At 45.4% G+C, this 18,401-nt stretch overlaps 1 protein-coding gene across 6 annotated transcripts in view; it reads left to right on the plus strand.

Moving 5' to 3' along the window:
* The window catches only part of MRAS (muscle RAS oncogene homolog), a 38,718-nt gene extending 23,529 nt beyond the window's left edge, over positions 1 to 15,189 (plus strand). For all 6 annotated transcript variants that reach the window (XM_088168246.1, XM_014871718.2, XM_014871717.2 and 3 more), the window contains 4 exons: positions 6,037 to 6,190; positions 9,363 to 9,462; positions 10,744 to 10,823; positions 14,227 to 15,189. In XM_088168246.1, the coding sequence (XP_088024372.1) occupies positions 6,037 to 6,190; positions 9,363 to 9,462; positions 10,744 to 10,823; positions 14,227 to 14,326 (434 nt within the window). In that variant the 3' untranslated portion in view covers positions 14,327 to 15,189. The remainder of the gene's footprint in view (positions 1 to 6,036; positions 6,191 to 9,362; positions 9,463 to 10,743; positions 10,824 to 14,226) is intronic.
* Positions 15,190 to 18,401: the final 3,212 nt, after the last annotated feature.

Consider the following 18,401-nt stretch of genomic DNA (forward strand, 5'->3'; position numbering starts at 1 on the left):
TCCTTCCATGAAGACCTTCACCCACATTTATTCAACAGCACTGACTGGCTGCGTGATGAAATGTTTCACTTACATATTTTTTCCTTTGCTGAAATCTCCCACTGAAAGGAGACTGAAATGTAATATGGTTTTATTTTAGATCTTGGAGCAAGAGCTATATTCAAAGTTTTCTTTTACCTGTTTGTTCTTTGGCTTGGGCATATCTCTATTTTTCTCACTAAAGAGTTGTCTGTGATAGTTCCTTGCCTCCCAGAAGATTGTGGGACCTGTGTTTGTGTTCATGTTCCACACTACACAAAACCACTTTACTGTTGATGTTATGCCAGCTTTAGAAGACCATCGATGGTCTTGGAAGACAAGTACTGTAGAGTGGAAGAGGCACTTAACCTGAATAAAAGATGCACAGGCAATTTGTGGCTAGCCCATTTTTTTGGTTGCTGCCACTCTAATGAGGTTTTAGGATCAGGCTCCACTTTTCTCTGCATATGTTATCTTGGTTTATTCCCTGCTGGTTGTGCTGAAATCAGCACAGTACTGTGCTCGGTGAAATACACTCACACACAGGTGCTGTACAGACATGAGGTCAGAATTAAATGGGGGCCAGGGTTAATCTGCTTTGATTAGCTCTTGCTCCAATTGCATTAATTTTGTACACTCCTTTCTATGTGCAAATAGCAGAGGATTTTCTTTTGGTGTGGCTGCAAAATGCCAGTCTGGAATTATTAATGTGGGCATGAAGCCAAAAGTGGAATACCTTAATATGGCAAAAAATTCCCTATGGCTCAGAACTCCTTATGGCTCATACACCACACAGAGATAAAAAGGTGGCAAGCAAAGGGAGATGAAGAGATGACCACAAGCACATGGCTTGGCCGTGTTGGGGAATTGGGCTGAACTCTGAGCTGTCAGTAGTGCTGTGCCCATTGGTACTGGCCAAACAAGGAATTGTGTTGGATGAAACGAAGCTGTGGTCTCCCTTCTCTTCCCTTTCCTTTCCCTGGTATGATTTTGATGAAACTCTCACAGCCTAGAAGTTGTCTCTCTGCTTCTGAGCTTCAGTTTCCCTTCTAGTTCTCGTCCCAAGACCTCCTTGCAGTCGTGGGGTGCCTTTGTGCAGGGCTGGATCTGCAGAGCCTGGTGTGCACCCCTGTGCAGTCACACCCAGTTCCATTCCTTCCCCCACACTCTCTCTGCCCTTCCCACCTGTCTATCCCTTGCACCCCTTTTTGTTGAGGGTTTTTGCTGCTAGTCATCCCTGGGCACACAGTCTGCTTTTCTTCTTGGGAAACTTGAGATTAACTCAGCCATAAGGCCAGAGGGAGATCACAGATCACTTCAGATTTGCAGGCAGAAGGGTTAGTTTGTGGCTCTCTTCTCATTTGTGTTAATTTAGACTTTCAGTAGCATCACTGAGAGCATTAAAAGTCAAGCTAAATTTGTACTTTCATTCTTTTATTTGTGTGTACAGTATTTCCCCTCCCTTAATTGCTGGGATTTTGCAACCATGAAAGAGGGGGTTTTGTCTTGGGTTGTGGGGATTTTTTTCCTGCCAGGAAAATTCTGATGTTGCAACATGGAAAACACAAGGCTTTGAATACTTGCCCTTTGTTAGAGAAAGCTCCTTTAAGGGCTTGCATCTTTATTCTGTTTATTGATGTAGAAGCCTTTCTCCTGAAGACTCCTCTCTTCTTTTTGCTTAAAGAAAGGGCAAGAATTCAAGTATTTGGGTTTTCCATGTTATAACATCTGTATATTTAGCTAGGGCACAGAAGAAAGACTCATAAAAGCCCCAGTGTTTTCCTATCATGTGTTTTTTGCTGAGGAAAGCTGTCATGCCAGGGGCAGTGTGGCTCTGTCTGAGAAGCAGCAGAAACATCAGAGTGACTGAGTGAAGCATCTGCCTTGCCTTGCACATGGTAAGGGCACCTCATCCCTCTTCAAGGTGACTTGGGCTGTGGGGATACAGAATAGGAGCTGTGACCCCAGTGCTCCATCTGTGCAGTGCCCAGAATAGCAATTCCTCAGCTGAAGCCAGTGGCTGATAGCAGTGCCCTCTCCCACAGTGCTGCTGATGGGAGAAGACAGAGACTCTGGAGGTGGCTTTCCTCGGCCTGAGGCTCGTGAGTTTGACTTGGCAATTCAAGTTAAATTTTCCAAGTTAAATTTTGGGTACCAAGTGCAGGGCAGTGAAATACAAAGGCTGAAGGACAGAAAATGGGTTAATGTGCCTGTCAGTTCATCTTTATCCCCTCTAGATGCCATGGACAGTGGAGAAACTCTCTTGAGGTGACCAATACACCCAGCTGCCTGGCAATGTAAAGGTAAAGATGAAGGAGGAAATTTTGCCTAGATATGAAAAGAGAAGAGCTCACCTGCAGAACCAGATCTGAGCTCCTCAAAGGCTAGGAATGCTGTGTTTGAACTGAATCCAGCCTAGGCTCCAGAAAAAGCAATGCCATTGTTGACTTAGAGTTCACAGTGTCTCTGCCCTTGGTTTAAATTCACCAAGTGCCTTTGTCTCTGGATGGGCACTTAGAGCACTGTTGGTTGCAGAGACATTGCCACATGATACACCTTGAAGCACCAAGGGCTTCTATTTTGGACCACAAATTCCTGTGTATTCCTGGGCTCCTGTGCCTGCTCAGAAGTGCTCTCTAGGCAGCTGCACTCTTGCATAACCCATCAGGATTCAAGGAAAATGGAGTGGAGAGCTCTAAAGGGGCAGGATTCAATTAGCAAGGAGTTCAGCACAGCAGCTGGGGGGTCACATCCACTGGAAAGTGGAATAGGCCATCTCTTCACTCAGCAACCTCTTACCTGCAAAGCAGGAGACCTCCCTGCTGGGTTTTCACAGCCTAATTGCTCTTAGTTTAGTCTCCAGCTGGTCTCATGATAGCTGTAAATGGCTTTGCCCTCTTTGGATGTCTGTTCTTAACATCAAATATCCTTGGCTTCTCTCTCCTTCAGCTTACCTAAATGCTTTCATAATTGCTCCTCCTTGCTTCTTTCGTCAAATTTATGAGAACTTCACCAAGTTTTCTGTTGGAAGTCCCTGACAATGCACTGTGCAGCCAGTGAGTCAGATTTCAGTTCTTGGAAGAACGAGGTAGGAGAAACCCATTGTGCTTTGGTCCAGCCTTGTTTCCACGGTGGCATTTATGTGCTGCCAGTGAGGCAACTAGTGGTTTAAAGTGTACCAGCTCACAGTTCTCTACTCATGGCTATTTCTGTTTTCTGAAATTCTCTCTGTAGAAACAGAATTTTCAAAGAAGGTGAATGCTGGCTCACATGCATCTCCTCATCCCTTTGGGAAGCCAGTCACCTTCTGAGTTACCCCTTGCCAAGGTTTCTCCTTGCTACTTTCCCATTTCTATAGGTAGGAGTCTTCTTGAAGATTTTATGCCATAACATCACAAGCAAAGCCACTTATATCTGGCACTTTTTTTGTGCTGATGCTTTTCAGGATGTGGTCCTGTCCTGCCTACAAAGGATCCAGATCACTCTCCTTTCTTGCTTACAACTCACAAAGCACAAAAGTATTAGGCTGGGGGTTTGCCTTGATGAAGAGCACATTTAGAGTTAAGAGAAGGACTTTGGCCATCTACACGATGCTTAACTTTGTATGAATAACCCATCTGAGATTAACCTTAACCTTCACTGCTGTGTGTCTTTTACTTACACTTTCAAATTGCCATTTTAAATGCTGCCTGGACTTGCTCACCTTTTTATCAATGCTGCAAGTGAATTCCCTTTAAATAGCAGCTGCTGATGCAGCAGCTCTGCCTGTGTTTAGTGTGATGGCCAAGATCCAGGCAAGGTAGGAGAGCCCCATGCAGTGGGGTATCCCCACAGCCCCCACCAGGGCTTGCCCCCTCTCCCAGGGGATGCAGAGCTTTGGAGGGGCAGCAGCTGGGGATGGGCTGATGGTTGCAAAGGCAGAGCTGGATGCTTCTTATGTGTTTCATGGGAAGTTTGCCAATGTGCCAGGGCAAGGGGAAGTCCCTAAGCAAATTACCATGCAGGATACAGCACATCCATCTCCACCTTCCTGCCCACAGTTTGTGCTGGGGCACCTGCCCTGTCTCAGGGGGAAGAAGGGCTCAGCTCTCAGCAGGGAGCTCTGCCACTCCACCACAAGTTGGGTTTGTGTGCTGGTTGTTGGCTCAGCCCTGCCCTGACACCGTGTCTAGCTGCTGCAGGAGTCAGATGAGGGTAGCCCAGCCTCTCTGTACGGGTTGGGCAGGTAGGAAAGATTAATTTCCTCTTCTGTCCCAACTCCAGAGTCTTGGCCTTATTCCATGGTAGCAATTCTGCCCAGGGCATAGAAATTTATCAGCACATGCAGTCTCTGGGTTGTTTTTCGATTTCCTTTTTTTTTTTTTTTTCTTATTTTTTGTACAGTCCTTAAGAATAGCCTAAATGCCTTTGAGCTGAGACCCTTGTTTCCTAGATTTAGAGGGGAGGAGCAGGATAAAAAGCTATGAGGAGACTTGGGTGGCTTTCCAACAATTTTGGCAAATAAGCCTAAATCTCGGTCTTTGCAAAAGCCTGGAATCTCTTTTTACCTTAAGAGCTCATCAAAAGACATTCAACACCAGCTAAGGCAGGAGAGCAAATGAGGCTGAAGGCTTGAAAGGGCCTGCCATTCCCAAGGAAGTGTCCAGGTGTTCTGGTGTAGCTGTCTCTCCTCCAGACATGCAGTGGAGGTGTGTGGCTGGCTCATGGGGTGTGCTGTGATGTGCAGCGTGTCCACCTGTGCCCACCTTTGCTGATGCAGCAAAATGCTTTTTATCATGGTCCCATCTGGACACTGGGGCAGCCTGAGCACTTTCCCCTACAGGGAACACCTTGCTGGGTCTGTGGGCCTGTTCAGACCAGACAAACCTGTATCAAGCCCTGCTGCTCTGTCAGCAGTATGCTCCTGCCACTGACTCCATCCACGGCTGCCCTGGGCTTTCCCCATCACTTGTGGGCAGCAGATGTTTACACCACGGCTGTACAGCAGAGGCAAAACAGTTTTCCCACTCAGCCCACTTGACTGGGATGTGAAAATGTTCCCAGTCATCATGAAGGTCCCACATTTGCCTCTGGGGTGCAATGATGCATTTGGACTAGTACTTCTGAGCAGCTGATGCACTTCAAGTGCACCCCATGTTTGTACTGGCATAGCCTAAACTGATGAACTCCTCTTGTTCCCTCCTCCTGCCAGTCAAAATCCTGGCTGTGCACAAAGCTGGGGCTCAGGAACTAGTGCTGATGTGTGTATCAGTATGTGGTGCTTAGCCAGAAGGCTGGAGTAGCTTGTTCCACAGGTGGTGGGACCCCCTGTGAGACAGAGCCATGGAGAGCCAGTGAGTTATGATTCCATTAAGTTTAATCTAGTGGGGAACAGCATCTGGGTGGCTGTCACAACTGAGGTGTTTTAGGGGATTTGAGCATGGATTTATTCACAGAAACATGATCACTGAATTGGATATGCAAAGCACTTAAAGCTTTTCCATCTGTTTTAGTTACCTCCTTAGTGTCAGCACACCATTTGGGACTAAATATTTAAGGGGAGTTCCCCAAGGCTCATTCTGAAAGGACAAAACTGTCTAGAAATAATATCCAGGTGTTGAGAAAAGGAAAATGTAGCTATTACTTTGGGTTGTTTCCCAGCACTACTTCACTATGCATTTTGTAGGTTATCCCTGACATTTAAATTGGCTTTTTTAGCTAATCTTCCAGTCTTGGGTTTTCTTTGCTGGAAAAAGGAAAAGTTGGGAGGGCTGTGAAATACTTTGAGCCATGTCTTGCCAGACGAGCAACTTTCCAAATTCAGTGATCAGCATTTGGTACTGGAAAAGGAAAATTAAGTCCATATAGTCATATTCCCTTCCATGTGCTCCCAACTTAGGTCTGGGACAGAAACCCCCTTGTCCATCCAACTTGATTTCATCAGATCTTACAGTCTTTGAGCAAGCCCAGCAGAGGCAGCTGCCACATAGTGGTGCCAGCAGCTAGAGTAATTAAAAACCTTTGTCTCTTGTGTCCTAGTTCTGGACACTGCAGGCCAAGAGGAGTTCAGTGCAATGCGGGAGCAGTACATGAGGACTGGAGATGGTTTCCTCATCGTCTACTCGGTGACAGACAAGGCCAGCTTCGAGCACGTGGACCGGTTCCACCAGCTGATCCTCCGAGTCAAGGACAGGTGGGTGCCACTGCCTGACCCACCAGGCTCCTGCCACGCTGCCAACCATCCTGGGGGCATGGGTACACATCTCACCCCAACTTCTGCCTTCTGGGTGTCCTGAGACAAATCCTTGTGTGGGATTGATTTGTGGGCCTCAGTGTGGTGAATAAGTTGTTTACTTCTTCTGATAAGCATGAATTGCTTCCAATGTGGAGAGGGTCAGTAGTGTTACAATGGAGTGAAAAGGCATCTGGAAGGAAGAAACTTCTGCCAGAATGGTCTGGCAGAGCAGTGTGAGCAAGAGAGATCAGACACTGTTGAAGGTAACCAGCTCAGCTCTGAAGAGGGGGAAGGATGCTCTATGCACAGTGCAGGCACTTTGCTGACTCCCTGCTGGTGATCCCAAGCATTCAGCCCTAATTATTTTGTCTATCTGGCACCATCATCCTTTCCCTGGCTTGTGCCAAGCACACCTAACACACCTCTGAAGGCCCTGCGTAATTTGGGGGTGTGAACGAGTGTCTTGAAAGGGGAAAAACTCATGCTGGAAGGAGCTGTATTTTTTACCAGGGATGTAATGTAGTTAATGCACTGTGCTGTGCTGCAAATAATTGCACAGAATAAAAGATCTGTCTGTGCCTGGGGAGACAGCAAGAGAGGTTGTCTCTCTCCTCCTTGCATGTGCAGGGGAGAAGGTAGCACTGGGAGTTTAATCATGGTAAATAAATGTTTCCTGGCAGAGTGAGGAGAAGCTGCTGGTTCACCTCCAAGATAACTCCCTCTTCCCATCCTGGTTCAAGAGGCAGTGGATCCATCCTCACTGGGTGGGGTGTGAATTAAGCCCTTATATGTCTGCAGATTTGGAACACTTAGTTTTTCCATTCATAAGGGCTTTTAATTATGGAAGTCATCAAGAAAAGTCACCAGAGGGTTTGGGCCTCGTTGCTGGCTTCCTTTCACAGCTCTGAATAACTTCCCCACAGGAAGGGTGGACTCGTATCATGTGAGGTTCACAGCTGACAGCTCTTCCAGTAAAGCATCCAAAGTGTAGCCCACAAGAGTGGAAACTAAAGGAAAAACCTCCCTTTGATTTCATTTAAATGAAGAAGAATGTCAGTCACTCAGTCAGCCTCTCAGATCACAGCAGTCTAAGCACTGCTGGCTTAGCTTAGAGCAAAGTAAATCTGTTTCTAAAAGCTAAAGGAGACTGGACAGAATTTCCTGTAACTTGCCCCAGTCTGATGCTGATTTTATCAAATTTAACTTGGTGAAAATAAGATGTGGTGTTCACTTTGCTCTGGACTGAAACTTTTACCCTCCACGCGCCGTGCAAACACTGCAGCAGCGTGTGAGAGGCAGGAAGTGAAACAGGCTGGTGAGGTTGTTTTTGTTTCCCCGCTCAGCACCACTCCAAGCGTGAGGAGCCTATTAATGCTTCATCCAAAACCCGAGCTGGGTCAGAAAATCACAGCAGTGGGAGCAGCGTGAGTAAAAACCCTCCTGCCAAACCCACAGGTAGCTGGGAGCAGAGCATCTCCCTGGTTTTCAGTCTGGCAGGCAGTTTTGGCAACTTAAAATCCCAAAGAATGGCAGGCTGCTGTGTTAGCAGGGCTGTTCAAAGCCTTCCTCCTATTTCTTTCCACAGCTTTCATTATAGTGTAAAATTCCCTACCGTGGCAGCTTTGACCAACTAGCAGTTGTACAGCTTACAATAGGGAACAAAGTCCCCACAGAGTTTTATGCCTGATGTAAACAAGGCAAATGAGATACCATCCAAAAGTAATCTCTTTCTAATCAATGTGCTGCAAGCCAAAAAGCAATCAAATAATCCAGACAAGCAAATATTTTGCTCCAGAAGGATCAGAGTCAAGATATATCAATGCTCAGGTATTAACATTAAATCACAGTCACATTATCAGAATGAATAACTCTAAGATTCATTTAAAATGCAGAGTGCAGTACGGTATTTTTCCAGCCAGAGCAATGGGGCAACGTGCCAAAGGGAAGATGGAGTTCTTATCATCTCGATGAAAAATGACCCAGAAATGCTGTTTAAAAATCCAGAGTTACCCAGGAAAGTGTTTTATACAGAAATGAGTACGACCAGCTGCTCCTTACCCCAGTAAAATCAGCTCTGTTACAGCAGAGAACACTAGGATCATTTAGGAGGGTTTAAAGTTAAATATAAGACCACAATACTGCAGTAACTGTCAGTGATCAGAAGGAACCTCCTCCCTGCAGCAGCTGACTGCTCTGAAGCCAGAGGAGAGAGTGGCACTGCCAACACCTGCCATGGCTCCCAACCTTGGTTCTGTTTATCACTGGAACAGTGGAGTTTTCTGCAGGGGGAGAGGGGGAGAGCCTTACACAGGATGTGCTGTGGGTAAATGGATCTCTTCTCAGGTGGTGGCTGAAGACCACTTCAGTGGCTTACATGCCTGGTAGCTAAGGAAATACTGAGTATTATTATAGAGGGAGATGGGTTTGGTATTCTTTTCTGGGATTAGAAACAGGAGATGGTGGGTAATAGCATTGGAAGCTTAGCAAATCTCTTTGGTTCCCTCCAGCCTCCTTCCAGCTACTACTGCCAAGCTCAGTTTGTCTTGGGGTAACAGCTGATGAGCATCTTTTTGCTCCCACTCATTTTTTTCCACCATTTGATGCCCCTCTCTAAGCACCAGCTCCCATAGCCCATCTTTCCTTCCCCCACAGAGTCTCTCAGCGGATGACCAGAAATGAAATTACTCCAATTCTTCCATCATCCCTCAGTATCTTGCCAAGATATGCAGTTACTGAGATGCCTTAACTGCTACTAAAGAGTCCCAGTCTCCTGTCCAAGTTCTGTCTTTATGTCTCAGTTGATTTTCTGGCTAATTCTCTAGATCTTTCTTCACCTAGTTGGATCTTCAGGCTTTGTTATCATCAGGCATTGCAAAAATATAACAATAAATTCCTGAAGTCCCTACAAATAACAATGAATGTGTGCATGCATGCAACTTGTCAAGCAAATTTTTACAACATGAGCATATGTATAGCACAGCCTGGAGGTTTTCTTTATATTGCTTTACACATATGTGTTATGTCTGCAGCTGAAAATGTTAGATGATGTCAGCATCAAAAAGCGAGATTTATGCACATAATTTTTGTTGTAGTCTGCTAATAATTGGTTGGGGGTTTTGATTTTTTCCAGGGAGTCTTTTCCAATGATTTTGGTGGCAAACAAAGTTGATCTAATGCACTTACGGAAAATTACAAGAGAACAGGGGAGAGAAATGGCAACAAAACATAACGTAAGTTTGTGGGATTATTTAACGGGTTATTGAAAGTCCTGTTACAGGCATTCAGAATTGAAATCTGTGCCCATTAGGTGCGGAATTAAAGCTTACAGTTAAACATTTGTAAATATATTTTTGATACTACAAAGTAGCAGCTATGCAGTTTCAGTAGGGCCAGTTTATCACTGAAACCAGAATCTCTGCTGTGCACCAAGCTGTAGCAGAACTGTGGCCATCACTAAGACTTATGTACAAGGTGTCTGAAAGTGGTGAGAAATGTTCAGGATGATGGAAAAGTGCACTCTCCTGGAGTGAAAAGGCAGACTCAGGCATTAGGAGGTATATCCAGGTGCCTCAGCTTGTTAAATATAATGAAGTTAACAGGGATGTTAAGCCTATATAAATCTGGCCCACCATCTTAGCTCTGCATTATTCATGCTGTTAGTTTAGCCTGAGAAATTGGTTTAGATGGGTGTAGATCACATGCTGCTCCACTAATCACCTCTAAATGCCAGCGGCCCTGAATACCCAGAGGGAGACAACTCCCTTAGGAGGTGGAATTGAATGGAAAGGTTAAAGGCAAACAAGCCTGAGACCTCTTGGCAGCTTGCTGTGCCTAGAGGACAAGCTGTGTGGTGGTTTCTGAGCAAACCAGGATGGGAGTTTGGCAGGGCAGGTTCACTCCCCTCCCTCCCCAAGGAATCTGGTTTCTGTCAGAGCCAGGACACCTAAACTGCAGCACAGCATGTTGTATCCATCTGTATACACACGCCTTGGAAAAGGCCATGCATGAAAATACCTTATCAGTGGCAGTTTTATAAATCTGCCAGTGTGCTGGACAAGCACTCTAGGAGGCCCCATCTGGCTGTCAGACTTTGAAGGGAAGGATCATTTTACACTGAAGGGGAATTGTAGTCATGAAATATTCATGCAGTAGTCCCAATAAAATGTGGCAAGCAAGAATTTTTGGCAAGTGCTGGTCTTTCAACAACCTTCGGCTATTTTCATTTCTGTGAGCACAGCTCAGGGGGAGAGAACATCTGAAGACATGAAGTCTGGGATTATTCTCCCCCAAACCCAGAGCTCCCATAGCAGCTGTTTAGCCTGGTGGTTATTCCAGACCTTTTGTAAGCTCTCCCTGACCTTGCTGTAAGGTGTTGATAGCAGTGTCATGGCAACATTTTGTTTACCTGTATTTCCGTGGTATTAGCAGCCCATTTCTCCAGCCTTTGAAAGGTATTGTCCCAACACTCAGGCTGTTACTGATCTCTTTCATAACCCACTTCTCTCCTCCAGATTCCCTATATAGAAACAAGTGCCAAGGACCCACCTCTGAACGTGGACAAGGCCTTCCATGATCTGGTGAGGGTAATAAGGTGAGCTGCAAACTCCTCCCTTCCTTCCTTTCCATGGATGGGGTGTGCAGGAGTCATGGCCCAGAGAGTCAGGAACCAATTTCTGAGGGGGTCGGGTTTTCTTGGGGGTGAGATATTTCTGGTGTTTATTAACTTTCTTGTCCTGAATCTGCTTAGGTATGTTACTAGCACTTAGCTACCTGTGCAGGACATCAGTACCAGGCACAGTAAGATGTAGCTATGGCCATAATGAAAATCTTTTTATTCAATGAACAGTGCAAAGCCTACTATAATGATCAGCTCTAAAAGCCTGGATTGAAAGCTCTGGACCAGTAATTTGGGTTTTCATAGTTTTGTCCTCTCAAGGTCTTGCCTTGCCAGAAGTTAAAAAGGACTGGCAAAAAATTCTACAAATTCTAATGCTGTAAGTGACTTCTAATATTTTCTGCTCACTACATGGAAAAAATTTAGCCATTTTGTATCAGAAGCTGCATGACCTAATGGCTAAGCCCCAGGTTTCCTCAGACTGCAGAGGCTTGTTCCCAGTTTTGGCATGAGCTGCCTCTGCTCGTTTTGGCAGGTTCTGCTCTCCGGGTGAACCCCTGCTCGGGCTGCCAGCAGGGAGGGACAGGGAGGGACAGGACAGCCTTCCCAACCCCGGCTCCCCTGCAGGAAAAGAGCTGCACGCACCTCCCAGCATCTCGGCTGATAACCTCAGTTCCCTCTGAGAAGATTTGTTTTTCTGGCACTAGTTTGTCTGCCAGATTTTCTGGGCCCTCATTTTTCATGTTTTGGGAGGGTGCTGAGCTGAAATCATGCTCCTCCCTGCCGTGCAGTCAAAGTGCCTCACCCAGCAATTAAACCACAAGGCATTTATTCACAGCATATCTGTACTTGTGAATATCCTAGCACAGCCTCAAGCCAGCCTCCATCAAAAGCAGATGGTACTGCCCACTCTTCCCACATGTCTCAAAAGCAGAGGGCAGAAAGTCTTTGGAGAACTGAGTTGGAAGTGTCCCAAGCTCTTTCCCAACTGTTCTGTAGCTCAGTATTAGCTGGCTAGATATTACTTTTGTGTTGCAGCAAGCTCTTACCACCATCTATTCTGCTCTGCAGGAAAGGAAAACAGCCAAAATAAGATGGAAAGGCTTTGTTTGCTTTCTTTACATAATGCAACTCCAGGCAGGCTGAAAGGAGTATTGTAATGAGGCATTACTAATTTCAAGCCCTGAAAAGGCACTTAACCTCAAAAATAAGCAGTGCACCTCAGTTTCCTGAGTAGCTGCTGTGAAAATCCTTGCTAGCCAGGTGAAACCCTCTGTGATGTCAAGGGCACCAGAAATGTTCACAAGAGCTGAAACTCAGGTTAAGTCAGAGAGCAGGGAGATGCTGTATGATCTGTCTGGTCATTGGCCACAAAGCAGCTTTGCTTGGTTTTTGGATGTTACAAACTGTCCACAGTCAAGGGTAGCATCCCCGACCAAGTATTGTTTTTCTGATTTTCAAGTGAGCTTTTTCAAATAAAATGTAAATTTCATCTCCCTGATAACTGTAATTGAAAGAGTGCTTTGCAAATGAAGGGCTTCCTCAGAGCCCTTGTGAGCTCTCAGGGTGAGGATGCTTGTTAAGGATTGTGGACACACATATTGAGAAAGCAAGAAAATTACAGCCTGAAAAATATTCCAGGCCGGAACTTCTCAGCTCTGTTCCCAGCCTGATAAGCTGGTCCAGCTAAAGGCTAGGGAGAATTTCTCCCTGGATGATAACTTAGTCAAAATAGAAAAAAAATTAATAACAGAAATAAAACACCTGTTATAGCATGCAACCAGACCCTAAAAATGAGGTGTCTTCTCTCTGAACCAATCGTCTTTCTTCTACGCTTAAAATTACAAGTCGTTCTATTTAAACAAGTATGCTTCTGAATAAACTTATCTCTTTCCTATCATAAAAAACCCCCATGTAACTATGTGTTTTATTTCCACCACATCTAAAAGGTTAATACCTCTTTCCACTGTTTGTGCTCCTTGCACCTGGCTGATTCCCAATTTATTTAGCTTCATGCAAGAAACTGTTGTCTGGAAGTAATCCAGAAAGGACTGGGGTGATTGAGTCCACCCAATAGATGTTTTAAATTTCCTGATGCCCCTTTTATGCTGCAGCAGTGCACACACAGGATCTGTCACAGCAGAAGCCTTGAGCAGGCCCAAGGTGTGGTTTCTGGATCTCTAAAACAGATCCAGAAGAGTGTGAACAGCTTGTGGTCACTTAGTGTTTATCCAGATTTAAAGTACTTTCTGAATCTCGTCTTTCTGGTTTTGATCTTTAAAGTTTTATGTTTTTCATGCCTCCAGCCTTCATATTCACTGAAAAAAAGTCTTACTAGTCAAGGCTGAGTTTTTCAGGTGGTTGCAAGAATTTGGAATCTGGGGCTGTAAGAGAAACACCATCCTGGTCTGGATTCCTTGGTATGAACACTTGGTTCAATGCCTGGCATATTACATGAAAAAGAGGCTGCTTTTGAAGAGCTCAGACTCTTGGGTTTGAATCTACAGAAGCTATCAGTGTTTGTATGTTTTATCTTGCACTAAAATCTACATCTACAGCCTGCCTATGGGGTGTTTGAGCTACAGAGCCTTCTGCTGGATTTGCACTGTTGGGCTGGCAGAGTAGCTGCTGCAGTTGGGTGCAGCTGCAAACAGGCATTTGGGCAATGCCTCATCTTACAGGACAGGGAGAAGCCCTCAACAGAATGCTTCAGAGGCTGCTCACAGCTCTGGGCCACAGTTACAGGAGAGCTCTCAGCTGTGTGTTCCTGATGGCTGTGACTTCAGACAGCCAGGGACATCTTTCTGGTGGTCAGATCATTCTCTGTGCTCTGGTGCTCTTCACAACTTCAGAGGAAGCCAGAGCCCCATCAGGAGCAAACTCAGTTTTTGGTTTATTATTTTTTAGCTCCCCTCCATCACCAAGTCTGCATCAGTGCAGCTGGCTAAGGGCAATGCCAGCTGAAAGGCAGAAGAGTGCGTTTTTCTGTGGTCTCTGTACCTCTCATCCTCTTCCCTACTGAATGTCAGCAGTGTAATGGATGACATTGCCTCGCCTAGAGCATCCCTGTTTCCCAGAGCAGCCCCCGTGGCAGGGGAGGAGGCAGCAGTTCACCCTGGGCAGCTAGAGCCATAGTGCCCTGGCAGGATGTACATCCCTGCCATTAGCTTTAATGGCATCTTTGCTCCTTCCTGAAGAATGCAGGCAGTTCTCAGCTGTGCGGCATGAAAAGCCATGCAGTGCTGGAAGGGTAAATGGAGATATGTATGCAAATATGCACATGCACACCAAGATGCTGCTCTGCAGGCTGCCCAGGGCTCTGGATCCAACCCAGCCTTACATCTCACCTGCCTGCTTTCTTCTCTGTCTCCCAAAACAGGCAACAGATCCCAGAGAAAAGCCAGAAGAAGAAGAAAAAGACCAAATGGCGAGGGGACAGAGCCACAGGCTCCCATAAACTCCAGTGTGTGATTTTGTGATGGGACACCCTGGGAGTGCCTTGGACGCCTCCCTCCTCCCCTGTTGACCCACTGCCAGCCCAGGCAAGGAGCCACAGCTCGGTGCTGATGCCCACATGGCCCCGTGGCCCCTGGGGCTCCCCACGGCAGCTCAGACTCGGAGGAAGCGGCTCAGAGGATCCAGACCCCCAGAGAGGGGCTGCACATCAGGGCCAGCGTGGGAGCTGTGCCAATGGGGGGCAGAAGGGATCAGCAGGACTTCAACTCTCAAAGATCCCCAGCACCTTCCAAGGGCCTCCGTGATGTTTATTAGAAAAAAAAAAAAAAAAAAAAACAAACAAAAACACCAAGGCAGAAGTTTAAAAAAAAGTGTTGGTTTTATCTGCAAACATTTCTCTTTGTGACCCATTTCTGAACAGTCTTGAATAGCCCCCCTATTTGGTACAGTTGTCTGTGTATTTGTGGGGGAAGGGAAAGGGTTTTTCTTTCTCTTAATTTTTTTTTGGTCCTCTTCTTCCTTTTTGTTGTTTGCTCAGCGAGTGTTGGGTTGCAAAGAAACAACGGCCAGGGTTAGATTTTTGCACTGGACTCTCTCTTGGGCAGCAGTGCCAAAACACAACTTCATATGAAAGTGCATAGATTTGGAGGAAGAAAATTAATTCCAGCTGCTCTGGGTGCTCCAGACATTGTGTCAGACTCTGGAGGGTCGCCAGCTCACAGACCATAAACTTCAGCTTAGGAAAGAAAGTTTGGGCTTGGATTATATTTTTTTTTCTTACCCTTTGTCAAGAGGTTTTGTTTCTGTTTTGTAACTTTGGACATGTCAAACTTAAGACATTTTGTTAACCTGGAAGTATTTAAATTAAAGTAATTTACAAATGGAAGGGTATGTCATTTTTGAGGGAGGGGGGTGGAGGGGAAGGGAGAAAGGAAGTAAAATCTGAACTGAATTTGTTATTGGGGTGTTGAATTTCTCCCTCATAAATGCATGCAAAGCCACTCATGGGTAGATTAATTGTTTTGCTTTTCCCAGGCTCATCTCACACACACAGGAAAAAAAATCTGTTTATGGAGTTTGGCTCAGTGTTTGTTCTTCTCCCTCCTTCGCCAAGTTGGTGACTTGAAAGGAAGAGGTGTTTTTAAAATGATTCAAGTGGGACACGTCTCTTCATAAGCTGACTGGATCTAAAATGTCTCCCTGAAAACAGCAAGGACTAAATATGCCTTTTGAACAGACAAGGCAAAAAACCTGCAAGCATTCAAACTGCCATCTGCAGCACCAGAAATATGGCTGTGCACATCCTGGAGGGGCCACGTGTTCTTTCACACCTTTCCTGGCAGTAAGAACTGCAGTGGCAAATTTGTCTTTAATGGAATGTCATCTGCTGGATTAAATCCATTGGCTCCATTCACATGGTCAGCAAACCTGTTTAAAAGTAGGAACTTGCTTTTCATCAGCTTGAATCCTATTCAAATATGCTTTGTGGGCATAACTTAAAATATTAGCAGAGTATAAACGCCTGAGATATACGTGTCTGAGCACAGAAAATCCTGGTATTGGATACTGAAGATCCATCCAAGATGGATCATCACAAACTTAGTACTCCATACTTGTCTATTTGCCACCAGATTTCATTTCTTGACCCTTTGACAGGCCACTTTTTAGAAGTGAGTTGGCTGCTGATTATTTTTCAGGTGAATGAGGCTAATGGAAACATGTTCTTAATTTGTCCAGTCTTCATCAGAGCCAGAAGATGGCAAAAGCCTGTGGCTGGCTCAGCAAGCTGCTTAGGGTAATGCTGGCTCTGCTGCCTCTGTCCCCTTTGGTGTGGTGGCAGAGCTGGGGATGGATTAAGCAGGGGGATGTTGGAAAGAAGTATCTCTCACTGACTCTTAGGTTGGATGTGGGCCATACACTTCAGTGAAGTAGCAACGTGCTGTGTCAGCTGAGTTGTGGCTCCTGACCATCACAGCGTTTCTCCCAGTGCTGGCTGAACAGAACTGCAGCAACTGAAGCCATCCACTTCAAATTCTGGTCCTTGCAACTCACCTCTGCCTTCTGGAGGAACATCTCCCTGTAGGCATTTAATTTGTTCTTGCTTTGAAAACCTCTAGTAAATCAGAAGTTGTCTGATCTTTGGAACCACCCCATTTCACCATCGCCCCTGTAACCACTTCCCTACCAGAATCCCTGTCTAGCCTGACTGCTGGCTTAATAGTTTTAATTATATGCTACTAATGCTATGGGATCCCACACACAAGAAGATGATGGCATTTTTAGGGAGCTCTTTTAATACCCCCTAGAGCCCTTCCAATTAAAAATAACTTGATTTCTGCTGAAACACCTCATCCTTATTATTTTTATCTAAACCCTTGGGAATGCTTGCCTGAAAACAGCATGTGTCTCTTGAGTCACATCTGCTGCATACTCAGCACTGCATGTGAGAAATTATCTGCTTTTTCTAAAGCTTCTTAATTGTTTCTTCAGTTCCTTTAGCAACTAACAGCTATTGCAGAATAATGCAGGGGATGAGGAAGAGGGGAAAGGAGCAGATTAACAACAACAGAATATGGAGTAGTGGCCAATGGGGAAAGCATGGCTGTTTTCTTCTACATTCATCAACTTCTTTATAGTAAGGAGTGTTTTCCAATAAGGATTGCATCTCTGACAATCCTAGGGTGCTGAAAATAGCAAGGTGTACAAATCCTTCTGCCATCTAACCTACCCTGTCATATTCAGGGCTGTGGGGAAATGGAGAGCACCTTTCCTGCCATGCACAGCACCTACAGACCTGGGTAGAGAGACACCAGTTGGTGACACACTGCAGAGAGCAATAACTGTGCTGTGAGTGGCTGATACTTTTCTATGGAGCATCCAGTGGATAGGGACATTTTTGTTGTGGCTAGGGGCAGTCTGGAGAAGGATCCTGTAAGGCACACGTGGGGCTCATTTCCAAAGAGCAGATGATGCAAGTGACCTAACATCATCTTCAGCCCTGGGTAAATCAGCATTCTCTTGTCTCAGAGCAATCTGGTTCCTCTTCTCTTAAACAGGAATTGGCAAGGTAGAGTTGGCCTTAGAGCTGACCTTGCTTTCAACATGCAGCTTCAAACAAAATAAAAAGAGGAGTAAAACCTTCCAGATTTATTGGCATTTAGTAACCAAATAACTTCCTTTGTCTATTTTAGACACTGAATAATATTTGTAGAACAACAAACAATAAGTATTAAGCCACCTAAGTTTTGGCTTTGTAAAGGTGTCATCACCTCTCCGACCTGGGATGCTAGAGCAGCTGTACCACTGCCTTCAGGTAAATCATGTTGCTGTTTGCTCTCTGGTCCTGCCTATAAGGCAGCCACTGACTTTTTTTCTTACCAATTTCTGAGGTGCATGGCATTTATTGTATAAGACAAGTCACCTGTTTGTCAACCTCATGTCTCTCAAAGGAAGAAAAGGAGAAGTACCTGGTTGAAATAAATACACGTTCCTTTGGCATGAGCAGAGGTTAATTGTCCCTCTCTGCCTGCCAACTCTAAATGGCACAAAAAAACACCCAAAAAACCCAAAACCAAAATACAAAAAAGCTTGCTAACAGCAAAACTAAACATCACCCCACACGAGGAGGCCTGCAGGTGGTGGCCACCTACAAACCTGCTTTCTTGGCTGCCTCAGCCAAAGCCAGTGCTGTCACTGGCGAAGCTGCTCTGTGATAGCCTGGGTACATTTAAATAAACCATGTCCAGATGATGGTGCTCAGCAACAAAACACTGGAGATGGTGAACAAGAGAAGCAAGTATTTAACAAGGGGCTGAAATTACTTGGTTTGGATCAGATGTTTCAGTTTAACAAGAGGCTATTGCCGTATGTTGCTCAGTTCCTTAATCTGCAATAATTGATTTTGGCTGGCCCTTTTAACCTGCAGCTGTACTAGAATTTGCAAATTAGGACAGGCTGACGGGTTTAGACATACATGGTGTGTCTCGTCTGGAGAGGAAATGAGCGTTATTGGGCACAGAGAGGACAGCATTGTAATGCTAGTTCTGATTTTTTGTTTTAGCTTGTTACCATCCTCAGGCCAAAATGGACTGCCCAGAG

Source organism: Sturnus vulgaris, chromosome 7 (genome assembly GCF_052056855.1).
Source record: "Sturnus vulgaris isolate bStuVul1 chromosome 7, bStuVul1.hap1, whole genome shotgun sequence".
Lineage (NCBI taxonomy): Eukaryota > Metazoa > Chordata > Aves > Passeriformes > Sturnidae > Sturnus > Sturnus vulgaris.